Source organism: Maniola hyperantus, chromosome 6 (assembly GCF_902806685.2).
Source record: "Maniola hyperantus chromosome 6, iAphHyp1.2, whole genome shotgun sequence".
Lineage (NCBI taxonomy): Eukaryota > Metazoa > Arthropoda > Insecta > Lepidoptera > Nymphalidae > Maniola > Maniola hyperantus.
This window is the reverse complement of record NC_048541.1, coordinates 2,120,487-2,135,561: the sequence shown is the minus strand read 5'-3', so window position 1 is coordinate 2,135,561 and position 15,075 is coordinate 2,120,487. Positions and strand designations below refer to the sequence as shown.

Here is a 15,075-nt window from a genome sequence, read left to right as displayed (position 1 = left end):
TTGTTCAATCCAATGACTCCAAGTTATTTAAAAGAAAATTTCAAATTTCTAGGCCATGACAGACCAGATAGAGTTTTACGATCAGCGGGAAAACTCATTCTAGCGCCACCTACACATCGGACAAAATACTTTAAGAATTCCTTCACAGTCACTGCTATCTGTTTATGGAACGAGCTTCCCTCGCAAATCCATCGTGCTGAATCCCTTAACAAATTTAAAATTGACGTCAAAGATCATTACCTATCTCTTTGCTATCATCAGTAACGGCATAGTTTATTATTTAAATCTATATGTGTATATATATCTATGTAGTCTTATGTATGTCTATTATACTTTATTTGTATGTATTAGTGTATTAACAATATGTATTTTATATTCTTATTATATGGTTTAGTTTATTTAGCTATTGGTATTTAGGTTTATTTTACACCACCTCCCATTGTCCATTTGTTCGTTTTTTCCCTAGCGTTAAGGTTGTCTGGAAGAGATCGCTATTTAGCGATAAGACCGCCTTTTTGTACCTACTTATTAAGATTTCTTTTTGTAACCTGTCATTTGTGTTTCTGTGGTGCAATAAAGTATATACATACATACATACATACAAATCTAACATCTACCTAAATATATAAAAGGAAATGGTGACTGACTGACTGACTGACTGACTGATCTATCAACGCACAGCGCAAACTACTGGACGGATCGGGCTGAAATTCGGCATGCAGGTAGCTATCATCCGCTAAGAAAGTATTTTTGAAAATTCGACCCCTAAGGCGGTGAAATAGGGGGTTAAAATTTGTGTAGTCCACGCGGACGAAGTCGCGAGCAGACGCCAGTCTGACTATAAAAAAGAGTAATTTATTACCTACGACTTAGATGATTACCTTAGATGATACCCGCGACTTCGTCCGCGTGTATTAAGGTTTTTGAAAATCCTGTGGGAACTCTTCAATTTTCAGTGATAAAAAGTACCCGGGATGCAAACTATCTCTGTACCAAATTTCGTTAAAATCGGTTGAACGGTTGAGCCGTGAAAAGCTAGCAGACAGACAGACAGACACACTTTCGCATTTATAATATTAGTATAGATTTTGAATAAATTATTTGACTTTGACTATGTCCTCCCATTCCGGCCTTCGTAACTTTATACCATACTTGTTAAGTACAAGTTAAGTACAAGTACAAGGTAATGTTCTAACGACAAGACTCTGAAACTATCTCCTAACTTTATATCATGTACTTACATAACTCGTAATAGTTTGCTGGAGTGCGCCCAATGATAGGTATATTATATATGTACCTATACCCAACAACCACAGAATTCTAAATAAAGTACTTAATAGAAATAGTATTTCTTATCTTTAATACCGTGACAGTGTGACACCTATTTTCAGCTACTTGCAAGTTGCTCATAGGTACAGTTCATCCATACTTTTGAGGTTCATTTACGTACTCCGCCACTAAATGTTGGAATAATATCCCACCTCCAATAAGGAATTTAAAAAGCAATTTTTCATTCAAAATTAAATTAAAAAAAATCCTTTTGGATAAACAGGTAGAATTTCAGGATCATGTGACGGAGTACTCCTTTTTGTAACATGATTTAGGCTACATAATGGGTATACCTTATGCATGTGCATAGATGTGTCCAATTATGTATAAGTAAGTATTATATGTGTGAATTTATATATATTATTAATAGATAGAATAGATAGATTAGATATGTACAGTTAAAATAATTTCGTGGCGCCACCCGAATTTCAATTCAGGGTTCATACTGAAAACCAGCGCTGTATGTGTTTGTACTTGTGCAAGACATGGCATTTATGCTGAGTAGGGACCTTTTTTTTGAGGTCTTTTGACTTTACTACTCAAGTATTAGAGGCGCTGGGATAACCTAACTGGTAATGTGTGGTACAGCTTTAAAAATAAACGTTTTTTCTTTCTTTCTTTCTTTCTTTCTTTTCTTATGCTTAATATTGTAAATGCGAAAGTGTATCTGTCTGTAGTCTGCTAGCTTTTCACGGCCCATCTGTTTAACTGATTTTGAAGAAATGTGGTAAGTACTCATTGAAATATCTTGCACTAGCTTATTCCCGCGACTTCTTCCTCGTTGACTACACAAATTTCAAAGCCCTATTTTACCCTCTTAGGGGTTGAATTTTCAAAAATCCTTTCTTAGTGGATGTCTACATTATAATAGCTATCTGCATGCCAAATTTCTGCCCGATCGGTCCAGTAGTTTGAGCTGTGCGTTGATAGATCAGTCAGCCAGTCAGTCACCTTGTCATTTCAAATATTTAGATTCAGGGGGACGGACATTTATGTTAGGTACTTTTTTCGCCGGAAAATCAAATAGTTCCTTTATCACTTCTATACCTATTTGAAATTCTGTGCGTATAACATTACACGAGTAAACATAGCATGAAACGTGCTACGTGAAACTTTGGGTTGCCAAGATTTTGGTGATTTATAAGAACAAGAAGCGTGCAGAGAATTTGCCAACTAGTCCGTACAAAATGAGAACTCACTCGCCATTTTAATTATGTGTCAATTGTCATGTCAAAAGTACGATTTTAGTAGTAGTATATATAATCAATTTTAAAGGAAAACTATCATGGCTAGGTAAGGGTTCACAGGTTAACGAGTTATATCTGTTTTTCGAGGATAATTATTGTACGTAGATATTATGAGTTACATTAATATTATGATGTATATTATAGTTTTATTGTATCAATTGGATATTTGACTCCAATTTTTTTATTACTTTATTATAAAACTAGAATAAAAATAATGACGTACACTGAAAAAACTAATTAAATCGATCAAATAACAAAAAAATTATAAGCATTTAAATATTTCTCATTAAACAGAGATAGCGATACAGCAGTTTGACGTCACACCTACTAACGCCATAGTAGCTTCGTGCGGTTTCATACAAATTTTCGTTTTGCGAGAAAGGGATAGAAGACCCTCCCACTCCAAAATTAAAATGCCTGTAACTTTGTAAATCTTTGTGGGATTACGTACGTACGTCATTATTTTTATCCTAGTTTATAATAAAGTAATAATATTTATTTAATTCAAAAGTAGGCAAATACCCAATTGTATTTGTGATTGATCCTATTCGTTTCATTTAGTTTAGATTGGTTTATTGTTATACTAACTGACCCAGCAAGCTTTGTTTTCCATCGTCCTTTGTGGGCCCGTTTGTAGAAGTGAACCGTAAAAAAGCATGGAATTCAAAATATCCTCAATATTCATAAATAAAATAAAAGCACTATCCTAGGTCAGCTATAATAATTCTGACTAAGGAACCCTACACTGTGCGTGGCCCGCCACGCACTTAGCCGGTTTTTTATTATTTTATTTTATTTAGCATGATGGCCATTTTGAATTTTTTATTAGTAGATTTGTATATGTTTTTATATCAGCAATGGAAACATACACTATGTGAATTTTTTGTCTATGTAGGTACCTTCGTCCTTCATGGGATTTCTGAAAATTAAACCCCTAAGGGGATGAAATAGGGGTTTGAAATTTGAGTAGTCATCGCGGACGAAATCGCGGCCATAAGCTAGTAGGTACAGAATAAAAGTTAGGTGCGTAAAACGTATCTTACCTTTAAAACTTCAGGTTCTTAAAATTAAACTTTTTAAGATTACCAATTTGTTTTTAAAACCACATAAGTATTACTTTACAGATGCACCTACTAACTCACACAATTATTTAGGTAACTATGTTTATTAATTTCACATTATTTTATTCACAGGAAAACGTATTTAAAGGAGTATACTCCTTACATTATCTATTACTATCCTTACTTATATTATCCACTGTGAAAGTTATTTTAATTTTACACGTATAAAGCTTTTATTTATTAACTTATTTTATTTTTAACACTAAAATATTTTATTCAATTCACACATTACACTAAATTCTGGATTAATTTAACACTAATTAATTAAAATTCATAGTCCTAATTACTTTTATATCTAAATGAAGTTTCCGTAATTTCCCGGGAAAGTTTGGCGCAGCTCGGAAAGCCCGGGACTGTACAAGGAACGGAAGCATCGGAAGAACTGTCGAGTTCTCTTGTACCTACAGCTTTGTTATTGTCCCACGCATGCGTGTGATTTTGAGATTCAATTTTCTATTGTGAATTTTTGAAGAGACCTAAATTTTTTTTTAATTTTCCCTTTACTTGTGCTATAAGACATTGCTACCTGCCATATTTCATGATTCTAGGTCAAAATAACCCTATATGGTGACCTATAAAGTTAAATAAATTGTTAACGTTAAGGGTGTCTGGCGGGGGTTCCCACGACACTAAGTGGCTGGCAATGCATGATTTCTAATACTAGTCCGAAGAAAATGTAAAAAATGTAAAAATGTAAATGCAGCCAGTATACTTGGCACCATTCCACGCGGTCATGATTTATATAGTAATTAGATAAGGCTAGCTTTAAGTTTTATTGTAATATTATTAAAAAAAAAAAAAAAAGTTTGACTTTATACTTTGACGTAAGATTTTTTGCACATTTACTTCCTGTTATCTCCCAAAGCCACCATGATTCAAACAAATATTTTTATTTATTTAAATATCCAAACAAAAGTTCCTCCCAGTGTTTGGGATAATACGCAGAGAAACTTTCAGATTTTATAAAATAAGGAAGGTCTGGCACGCGCTGGCTCTCTCTCTCTCTCTATAGCGGCTTTCGACACCTTGACAGACATAATTCGTTCGATCCCATTTACTTGTAACTTTTCGCAGTTCTGTGCGTTTAAAAAATTTAATATCAATAGCTTTTACGGTGAAGAAAAATATAGTAAAGATGAGTAAGCAGGTACCTACTTAGTACAGTGACCTTTCGGATTAGGAACCCCTTTTCCGACTGACCTATGTAGATATAGGTAGGTACTTCGTGCTAAAGTGTTTTCCTACTAGCAATAGGTATTTTTTGTTACGAGTAGATTTCTTACCAATTTCTTAGAGTCATGCTCGTAAAAACCTTTGGGCGAAATTTATAAGGATAAATTGAAAAAAAAAATTCTATCCTTATTTATCCACATACAGGGTGTTATTAGAACGAAGAAAGTTGATGCTACTGATGATTACAGATAATAAGATACCACAAAAAATCGCGAAAATAATAACAAGGGAAACACTATTTTAAAAAGTTCGCGATTTATTGCAACACACGCATGCAACATCTGACTGACGATAGAGGTTAACGAACGTTGCGTAGATAGACACCGCGTGGTCAATACCACGTCGTAGGAGGGCCATTGACCTTGAGTTTTATACACTATACATTGCTGGTTTGAAAAATACTAAATCACTAAAAGTACATGCTGTGATAGCCTAGTGGTTAGGACGCTCGCCTTCCAATCGGAGGTCGGGGGTTCGATCCCGGGCATGCACCTCTAACTTTTCGGAGTTATGTGCGTTTTTAAGTACCTAATTAAATGAACACATCATGAGGAAACCTGCATGTCTGAGAGTTCTCTAAATTGTTGTCAAAGGTTTTGAAGTCTACCAATCTGCACATGGCCAGCGTGGTAGACTATGGCCAAACCTTTATCACTCTGAGAGGAGACCCGTGCTCTGCAGTGAGCTGGTGGTGGGTTGATCATGATGATGATCATGACTAGTACGAGAGGTGTGCTCAAAGCGACCATAGGAGGCAAAGCGGCCACTCTTCATTTTTCGGTTATCTTCTTCTTCTATAATAAGTATAAATATGAATCACTAAATGTGTTGCTTAACGCAAATCTCGAGAACCGCTGAACCGATTTCACTAATTCTTTTTTTATAATATTCCTTGAAGTACGAGGATGGTTCTTATCGTTATCTTAGCGTTATGTTGCCGTTTTGTCACACGAAGAATGCCCCGCCCCGCGCTGGGCGCTCATTCGGCACTATCGAATCGGTAGTGGTGGTAACGATGGCGTGGATACAGTTATGAAAATATTTTTTACCTGTTTTGTTAAAAGAATGCAAGGTAAGGTCATTCTGTTTTGATCATACCTATTTATATTTAAATCCTTTCATTTTACGTATACTGTTTCTTATCTATTTGGCTTTAACAAATTTTTTTCACAGCCGTATCAAATTCTTTTGGAAAATCAATCGTTTGATAGGTTTTTTTAAAACTTGAACACACCTCCCCTATAAGGCAAATGGTTATTGGTATTGGGTTAAGGTGATGAATGGTTAATGGACTTAAGGCAAATGGTTATAGGCAGTATAGGAATTGCGCTAAACTTTGCAAGCGTTCTAAATACACCCTGTATATATACCTACAATAACTGATGCCCGTGACTTTGCCAACGTGAATCAATGGGGCTTCCGTGCGAAATTCCAAGATATTAAATGCAAGTTGTATCAATAGTGCGCCAAAGGCCGAGATGGCAATCGGGGTATGAGGAGGGGGGGAAGCGTGCTATCCCGCGGGGGCTGTGCGGGTGTGCGGGGTGTCCTCACCCCGATTGCCATCTCGACCTGTCGCGTACTATACTTTGATATGTCCCGATAATAATAACATCATCATCATCATCATGATCAACCCATTACCGGTCTCCTCTCAGAGCGAGAAGGGTGTAGGCCATAGTCTGTCACGCTGGCCCAATGCGGATTGACAGACTTATAATAACATACTACCCACATATTCCAACATTACATCATAATCCACATCTATAATAATCTATGTCCATCTAATAGGTATTATGAATTGCGAAAATGTGTCTATCTGTCTGTCTGTTAACATTTTACAGCATATCCGTTTTACCGATATTGACATGCATCCCAGCGACGGACGTTGGACATGGCTAATTTTTGTCCCGGAAAATCAGAGTTCCCACGGGATTTTTCAAAAACCTAAAAAATCCACACGGTCGAATTTGCGGGCATCATCTAGTAACAATAATATAAATTAATAAAATGCCAGTTTATCTGTAACCATATTATTTTTGGTTGTAAACGCAGATCTTGACGAAATCCTCTAAATAATCCACTCAAGGTTTATAGACTGACAGAGGTCACTTCATGAAAAACAGACATATAGATACGCTACCGCATGCATCAATGTTCAAAACGCGCAGGTGTGGCCGTAGCTTATACCTATATTTTTTTGAGGAATTCTAGCTTCTTTGAAAAAACTCAATTCACACGTACAAAGTCGCCGTAAAAGCTAATATTACTAGTAATATTATGTTATTTGAGTGTAGGAATGCGCAGCAGAATATTACTATAGTTTTAACACAATAATACAATGAACACTAAAGTATAATATTATATGCATTTTATTATTAACAAAACGCATCGTGACAAAACATATCCTAACATTATGATATTATGCATACGTATTGTAATATCATCTTATACATAATATAAAAGGATAAACTGTTTGACTGACATCAGCGTTCAGCTTAAAGGTGATAGCTCATTAGAGCCACCTGGCACCTGATCAACACCACTTCGTCGTTCGGCGGCCACTCGTTTGTCGATAGGTAGACAATAGACAAGAGTGGACGCCGCAGGACCAGTGAACCTCACATGGCCAACGAGTGAACACCACGTGGTCAACGAGTGGTCCACAAATTTCCGTGTCTTCAGTCTACAAATGTGTTTTGTCATGTTGAATTTTACAAACCGTGAATTGGCTCTCATAGCTGTCGCGCTTGGTGAAGGAAAAAATTAAAAATGCAATAAAAAATCACTCGTGGGTAGCGCGCGATCTACTCTGGACCCGTACGTGGGCAATGAACAGTCAACGTTAAGCAAGCATACGACCATACTCACCGTCCACGCGTGGACAGCTTGCGAGCGAGGCGATCCGCTAACGCTACCGAGTTGTAATGAGCGCATGCCCATAGAGACCCATATAAAGAATACTAACCGCACGAGACAAGAATGTCCAGCCTACTGATTTGCTAACTCACAATTAATTAATTTGAAATTTATTTTAAATCCTCTACCAAAAAATATTTTAATATAAGAACCAACCAATGTCAAAGGAGTTCGGTGGCTATCATTCAGTATTGAACACTAAGTAAGCGTGCACCCTGGCTCTAATGAGCTACGACCTTAAATTACCTCGCTGTGAAACTTAAGATTTTACATTTCAGAAATATGAAATATAACCGATATTTATTTATAATTCTATTTGCAATTATATGACGAAGAGTCATTTTATTTAGAAATAATTTACAAATAATTGTGCATATACTTATTGATTACCTACCTTAAATATCCGTAATTATTTACCACAGATATAATGCATTAATTTTAAGAAAGGATTCGCCATATTTGTCAACTTTCAAGCAAAGCACGATTTTAATCCTTAATCTAAAAGTACTTAAACTTCACAAAGCAAAATGGCGAGTGAGTTCTCAAAATGTTATGCATTATAACTTCGTACCGCCTCACAGTCGATTCTTTTTCAGGAATTTTAAAAAAAAATTCTCTCCGTAAGAACCATCCCTGTACTTCAAGGAATATTATGAAAAAAGAATTAGCGAAATCGGTTCAGCTGTTCTCGAGATTTGCGATCAGCAACACATTTAGCGATTCATTTTTATATACAGAATTTTTATATATAGAGATATTCCTCCTATATTAATTTAATGTTTAAAACAAAATCATAACATTAAAATCAAATTTTTCGTACTCGGTGAATTAATCGGTGAAGATCAAGCCGGTTTCCTTATGGCGACCTTCTTGATTGTTTCTGCCACGTTATTAGGGTTCTGTACCTAAAGGATGCCAACGGGACCCTATTAATAAGCCTCCGCTGTTCATACGTCCGTCCGCGTCCGTCCGTCTGTCTGTCTATCAGCAGGCTGTATCTCGTGAACCGTAATAGGTAGGGAGTTGAAATCACAGAATGTGTTTTTCTATTGCCAATAAAAACATTTTTTTTTTTAAAACGGCCGCCATGATGATTTTAAAAAATTAAAAGGATTATTTTTTGTACGTATGGAACCCTTCGTGTGCGAGTCCGACTCGCACTTGGCCGTTTTTTACTTAGTACCTACCCAAATGTGGCACAAAATAATTATTACCGAACGATGGCCGTACCGAAGGTCGCAATCTATCTTTTCCTCAAACTCCCATGTCACCGTTATAATAAAATTCTTTACCCGTATATTTTCTCCACACCTGCTATCTAGTTGACGTATTTGTAATCGCACAGCGTTACGAATTTGTATAACAAAAATCCATTATCCGCAATGTAAGCAGGTAAAATTATGACACGACTTTACCGCTATATAATAACTTAACAGACGCGGAAACTAATTATTCTTGTCTCAGCTGTCTTCGCACCTCATTGTAACAATGAGAGTGATTTTCAATACTTTAACATTATTTTTCTTTCTTTACAGTATCAATGGAGAAATCACGAATGATCGCTATTATCCAATGTATCACGCTGCGCCTCCATTCGGCTGGATGAATGATCCAAATGGATTTGCACGTTTTAAAAGTGAATACCATCTCTTCTACCAATATAATCCTGACTCTTCATTAGTACCTGGAACTGCTGCTTGGGGACATATGAAAAGCTCCGATCTCGTTCACTGGCAACACCTTCCGATTGCAATGTATCCAAACAATACCTACGATAGAAGCGGAGTATTCTCAGGCAGCGCTTTAATAGAAGACGGTAAAATGTATTTATACTATACGGCTCATATAAACCATCCCGGAGAGACACCTGATCACGAGGAGAACCAGGCTCTCGCTATTAGTGAAGACGGAGTCAACGTGGTGAAATATGAAAATAATCCTATCATCCCCGGTACAGGGCGCCAACCAGACATCAGAGATCCTAAAGTTTGGAAACACGGTGACACTTATTACTTAGTTTTGGGTAATAAGTTTAAAAGAAATGGTACAGAGCTCGGCCGCGTGCTTTTATATGCATCAAAAGATAAATACACTTGGGAAGAAAAGGCTATTCTCGATGAATCCGATGGGTGGCTAGGTTACATGTGGGAATGTCCCGACTTCTTCCAGCTGGGTGGCTATTTTGTACTTTTATTTTCGCCTCAAGGAGTTAAGCCCGAAGGAGATAAGTACCGAAATCTTTACCAATGTGGCTATATAGTTGGACGTTTTGATTACAAGACACTCAAGTTCACTCCCGTAACAGAATTCCAGGAGCTGGATCATGGTCATGATTTTTATGCGACGCAGTCTATTCTGGATGACAAAAAAAGGAGATTAGTTATAGCATGGTTAGATATGTGGGAAACGAACTACCCTGAACAGAATGATGGCTTTACAGGTCAGATGACATTACCGAGGATATTGACGCTTACGAAAGACTTGCGTTTGCTACAAAGGCCTGTGCCTGAAATTAGAGCAGCCCGAGCCGACGTTATTTGTACTGGACAGGCTTCAGGTGGAACCAGTGTTACATTAGCTAATAAAGCCGGTGAAGTGAATATAAGAGCATCTGCATCAAACGATTTAGAATTGTTTATCGAAGGAGAAACTGCGTCAGTTGTAATTTATTACGACGCAACAAACGGTCAAATATCCCTCGATCGGGGTGGTGAAGATGGCCTTCGTCGCACAGAATGGCGACCTAAGTATTTGCTCAAAATCACCATTTATATCGATGCAAGTTCCATTGAAGTATTCTGTGGTGATGGACAAGTGACCTTCTCCAGCAGATATTTCACCAATGGACCAGTGAGCGTGCGTCTAGGAGATAGCAGTAAAGTTGAGCAATTCCGTGTAATCAACATGAAACGTACTGTACCAATTAATTGATCCGATGAAAACACGACGCATGATTATGTTATAACATTATTTTAATTTATACGAAATACGATAAAATAATATCTTATTTAAATTCGCTAGGTACCAAATGAAGTTGAACGAACTTTTATACGTAATCTACATAAATTTACTATTGTCAATAGAAGCTATAATTTTATTTTTTATTTTTTTTAACCCTAATTGGAAAGTGACATACTAACACTAATTTATTTTTTATTCATTATTTTTAATTGAAAATTTTAAGTTATTCACTATCAATTAGCTGATTACACTTTTATTTTATTTGTAAGATAACATTTTTAGGTCCTACTTATGAATGTGGAAAAGTTAACTATTTTGTTCTAAGTAATTTATTGTAACTTAACTTTTTATTTGTTCATACGTAAGAATGTACTTAGTATCATTTTATTGTTTGTATAATAAATAATTACTGATTTGTTGTTCTTTTTTTGAACTCTTTCAAATCTCTACCTAATAACTTAGCAGTGATAATGTTCTTATTATAAAAGTTATTGAAAGAATACCTATTATCAATGTTTTCAAGGGTAGTTTTTAACAAGGGTAGGTTGAAATATTATGAAATTGTATCGTAAAGCATTAAACAATCATAACTATTTTTACCCATATTTAGGTTTTTAATGTTATTTTATAAATTTTCACAATAAGGGGTAGTTTTCACCAATAAAAAACAAAAAGCGTACAACGGCACAATATAGAAAATGAACTAGAGGGTGAAATAAGCCTAATCCCAAATTTTTGTACAAATCGGTGCTGGACGAAAAAATTGCGAGGTTTAACCATTTTTTTAGCTTCATTTCCTGGACTATATAGATACTGGAAGAAAATGACTTGCCTATACCTAGTACGGGACTGGTTGAGAGGGCAATCGGGGTGGGGACGACACGCACAGCCCCCGCGCTAACCTGGTGCGGGGCCAGAAAAGTGCGGGTGACGTGCGGGTGTGCGGGCATCCCCCCGTCTCATATCCCGATTGCTATCTCGACCTGTCGCGTATCATACCTACCAGCTTTAACTATAGGTAGGTACGGCCCTGGTTATGTACCATTTTCCGAAACGATTTGAAAATTTCTGTACCTTTCCTTATCTTAATTTTTAGGGTTCCTTACCCGAAGGGTGCCAACGGGACCCTGTTACTAAAGGTGAGATCTAATAGAGCGCCCTCTGACTTAGCTTAGACTTAAGACAGAGTTAAAACAAGACAGAGCTATATCTCTCACATAACTTTTTAACTCAATCTTAAGTCTGAGCAAAGTCAAAGTACACTCTACAGATCACAGCCTTAGACTTCGCTGTAAGTCCGTCTGTCCGTCCGTGCGTCCGTCCGTTTGTCTGTCAGCAGGCTGTATCTCGTGAACTATAAGTAGAGACCTTAAATTTTCACAGAATGTGTATTTCTATTGCTGCTATAACAACAAATCCTAATAATTTTAAAATTGCCGCCATGAAAATTAAAAAACAATTGTGTTATTTCTTGTGCGATGGTACGGAACCCTTCGTTGCGAGTCCAACTCGCACTTGACCGGTTTTTCTGAGTTTATTCAGCTGGTTTTCTATTCCCATTGTTGCGTTTTCTTATGTACCTACATTATAATATAACCATAATATGAAACATGTGCACGATTTTTGAAGGGAAATATCATTTTTCTTTGGTTTCCAATTTACAATTCAAAATCTTTAGAAATCATACTATACTAGCTTATGCTCGCGACTTCGTCCGCGTGGACTACACAAATTTCAAACCCCTATTTCACCCCCTTAGGGGTTGAATTTTCAAAAATCCTTTCTTAGCGGATGCCTACGTCATAATAGCTATCTGCATGCCAAATTTCAGCCCGATCCGTCCAGTAGTTTGAGCTGTGCGTTGATAGATCAGTCAGTCAGTCAGTCCTTTTATATATTTATAAATAAACTAGCTTATGCTTGCGACTTCGTCCACGTGGAGTTTACAAATTTCAACCCCCTATATTTTTACCCCATTAGGAGTTGAATTTCCAAAAATTCTTTCTTAACGGATGTCTACATCATAACATATAGTAGACCAGAGAGATTAGGAATCAGCTTAGCTTTAGAGGTTCAAACAATGCCAATACACGGACCAGCGCGAAGTGTTAGAATAGGCACCTACCTACTTCAAATAATTAGGTTCAAGAAGCGTAACGTAATGATTGTCTTCCAAACAGTTAGAGTCAAGGTAAGCAATCATCATAAAAACATCATGAAAATAGCAGTTTAAAAGAAATAACTTGATCATTATGTGCATCAATTTAAAAATATTGTCGGATGTTGGATTAATACTCGCCTCGAATAGCATGTGCATAATTATTTAAGAGTGATTTAAGATATCATTGAAATTACATACCGCAAATCGGCAAGGGGAGTGTCACAACACAAAAAATGAACTTTTTCTTTCCATCTGGCAACCCCCTGCCATACGCCCTTAAAGTTTGAAAGTTTAAGGGTGTCTAGCAGGGGGGTTTTTTTTTTTTTTTTATATGTTTCGCTGTCAATCCTCCGACATGGTTATCGGAGACTTTGTATAGCTTAACACGGCATTTTTTTTTATTTTTTTTTAACCTTTTTCTTTTATATTGTCATGAAACAGGTTCTTTTTTTTTGTACTGTGATCATGATTTTTAAGCTAATAGCCTTACGTTTTTTAACTTATTCTATTCAGACTTATATTTATATGCATATGTAACATATTATTCCAATAATATATTATATACATAATTTCTTACATTTTCTATTTATATATTTTATTTTAAATTAACTGTAATTATGGCTTCAAATATTAATTAGCTACTATCTTGACTTATTTCTATCTAATGTTTTATTTACTACACATGTACAAAATTTTAAAAACCTTTTTCTTATTTCACTATTCATAATAATTTCAGGGATCGACTGCAGAGTTAAATTTACTTTTATTATTTGCTGTAGGTCTTCCCGTGCTCTTCCGTATCTGGGGCATTCCACAATGGCATGCAAAGCAGTTTCCTCTTGGTCTGGGTCACAGACACATGACGGGCTATCCTTACATTTAAACTTGTAAAGATAGGCGGCAAAACCTCCATGTCCCGTCATTGCCTAAACCAAAATCGGTGTTAGGTTTATTTCCCTTAAGAATTTGTACGCCAGTTCTACTGTGGGGAAATACACTTTAGTTATGCTTGCAGTTTCACCTTCTATATATTTTTGGTTCCATCGATTTATAGTCTCCTTCCTTATGACTTTCTTTATGTATGATACTGGGCATTTGTCATAGTCAGCTTGTGTTCTTGATTCGTTTGCTGCCTCCTTTGCTAACATGTCTGCTCTCTCGTTGCCCGGCACCCCTACGTGGGCGTCTAGCAGGGGGTTGCAACGATACTAAGTGTTTGGCACAGCATGGCGTGATTTCTTATACTATTCGGAAGAAGATATCATAAAAAATATCTCGACTCTAGTATCATAAGGTCGGATGTGGATTTTTGCTACTTTTCAGGAGAGCCAAAACAAAAATGCTAGGGAAATCGGGTCATAATTTCTAAACTACTAGAGATACAATTTCAGTTGTTTTTGTAATATTTAACACTTAACTGTATCTATCATTAACCATTACTAGAAATACTTTATCATTAATAAATAAAATATAAACTCACAATTTCTTCAAAATGGACGATATGCGACTTTATGCTGGTAATATTCGTAACTGTGCAAAAAAATTGTGTGCATAAGTTGTAAACCGACTTTATGGCTGCAATTTTTACTATTACAAATTTGAAATAAAAGTCGGATCTATTACTTAATATTTCATAATACGTCTTAACTGATTATACATAAGTAATATTCGGACAAAAGATCACAGTAGTTATCTCACAAAAATCATTTAGGAGTTTTGTGAGATAGCAACACATGTACCTATCTGATTTTTCTGAAACTGATTAGTTAGATCTGAAACATAATAATTGCATTCGCCCGATAGTCTGACCATTGCATCCGTGTAAACCTTGTGACTTCTGAATGAATGAAAATAACATTTACAAATTCACAAAATATAAAGCCCATTAATTAAAAACAACGGGCAAAAATTGGGAAAAAAAAATACAAAGTAATTAGAAACCTACAGTGGGCCAAAAATTTTTTGTGGAATTGCATACATTGCGGTTACATCAATATAGAAATCTAAAACATGCCAACATAGCCTGATTTTCCTTATAATGATTAGGTACGTAAAGTAAGAATGGAGGTCAGCAGGTACCTACTGCAAAAATTGGTTATATTTT

At 36.1% G+C, this 15,075-nt stretch overlaps 1 protein-coding gene across 1 annotated transcript; it reads left to right on the top strand.

Moving 5' to 3' along the window:
* The first annotated feature begins 9,286 nt into the window (after positions 1-9,286).
* Positions 9,287-11,225, top strand: LOC117982851 (sucrose-6-phosphate hydrolase-like). Its single transcript, XM_034969278.2, has one exon. It carries the CDS (start codon positions 9,338-9,340, stop codon positions 10,778-10,780), a length of 1,443 nt encoding a protein of 480 aa, XP_034825169.1. The 5' UTR covers positions 9,287-9,337; the 3' UTR covers positions 10,781-11,225.
* Positions 11,226-15,075: the final 3,850 nt, after the last annotated feature.

Excerpts from the sequence above, each read along its gene's own strand:
- LOC117982851 (XM_034969278.2), top strand. The coding sequence starts at position 9,338 with ATGAGAGTGATTTTCAATACTTTAACATTATTTTTCTTTCTTTACAGT.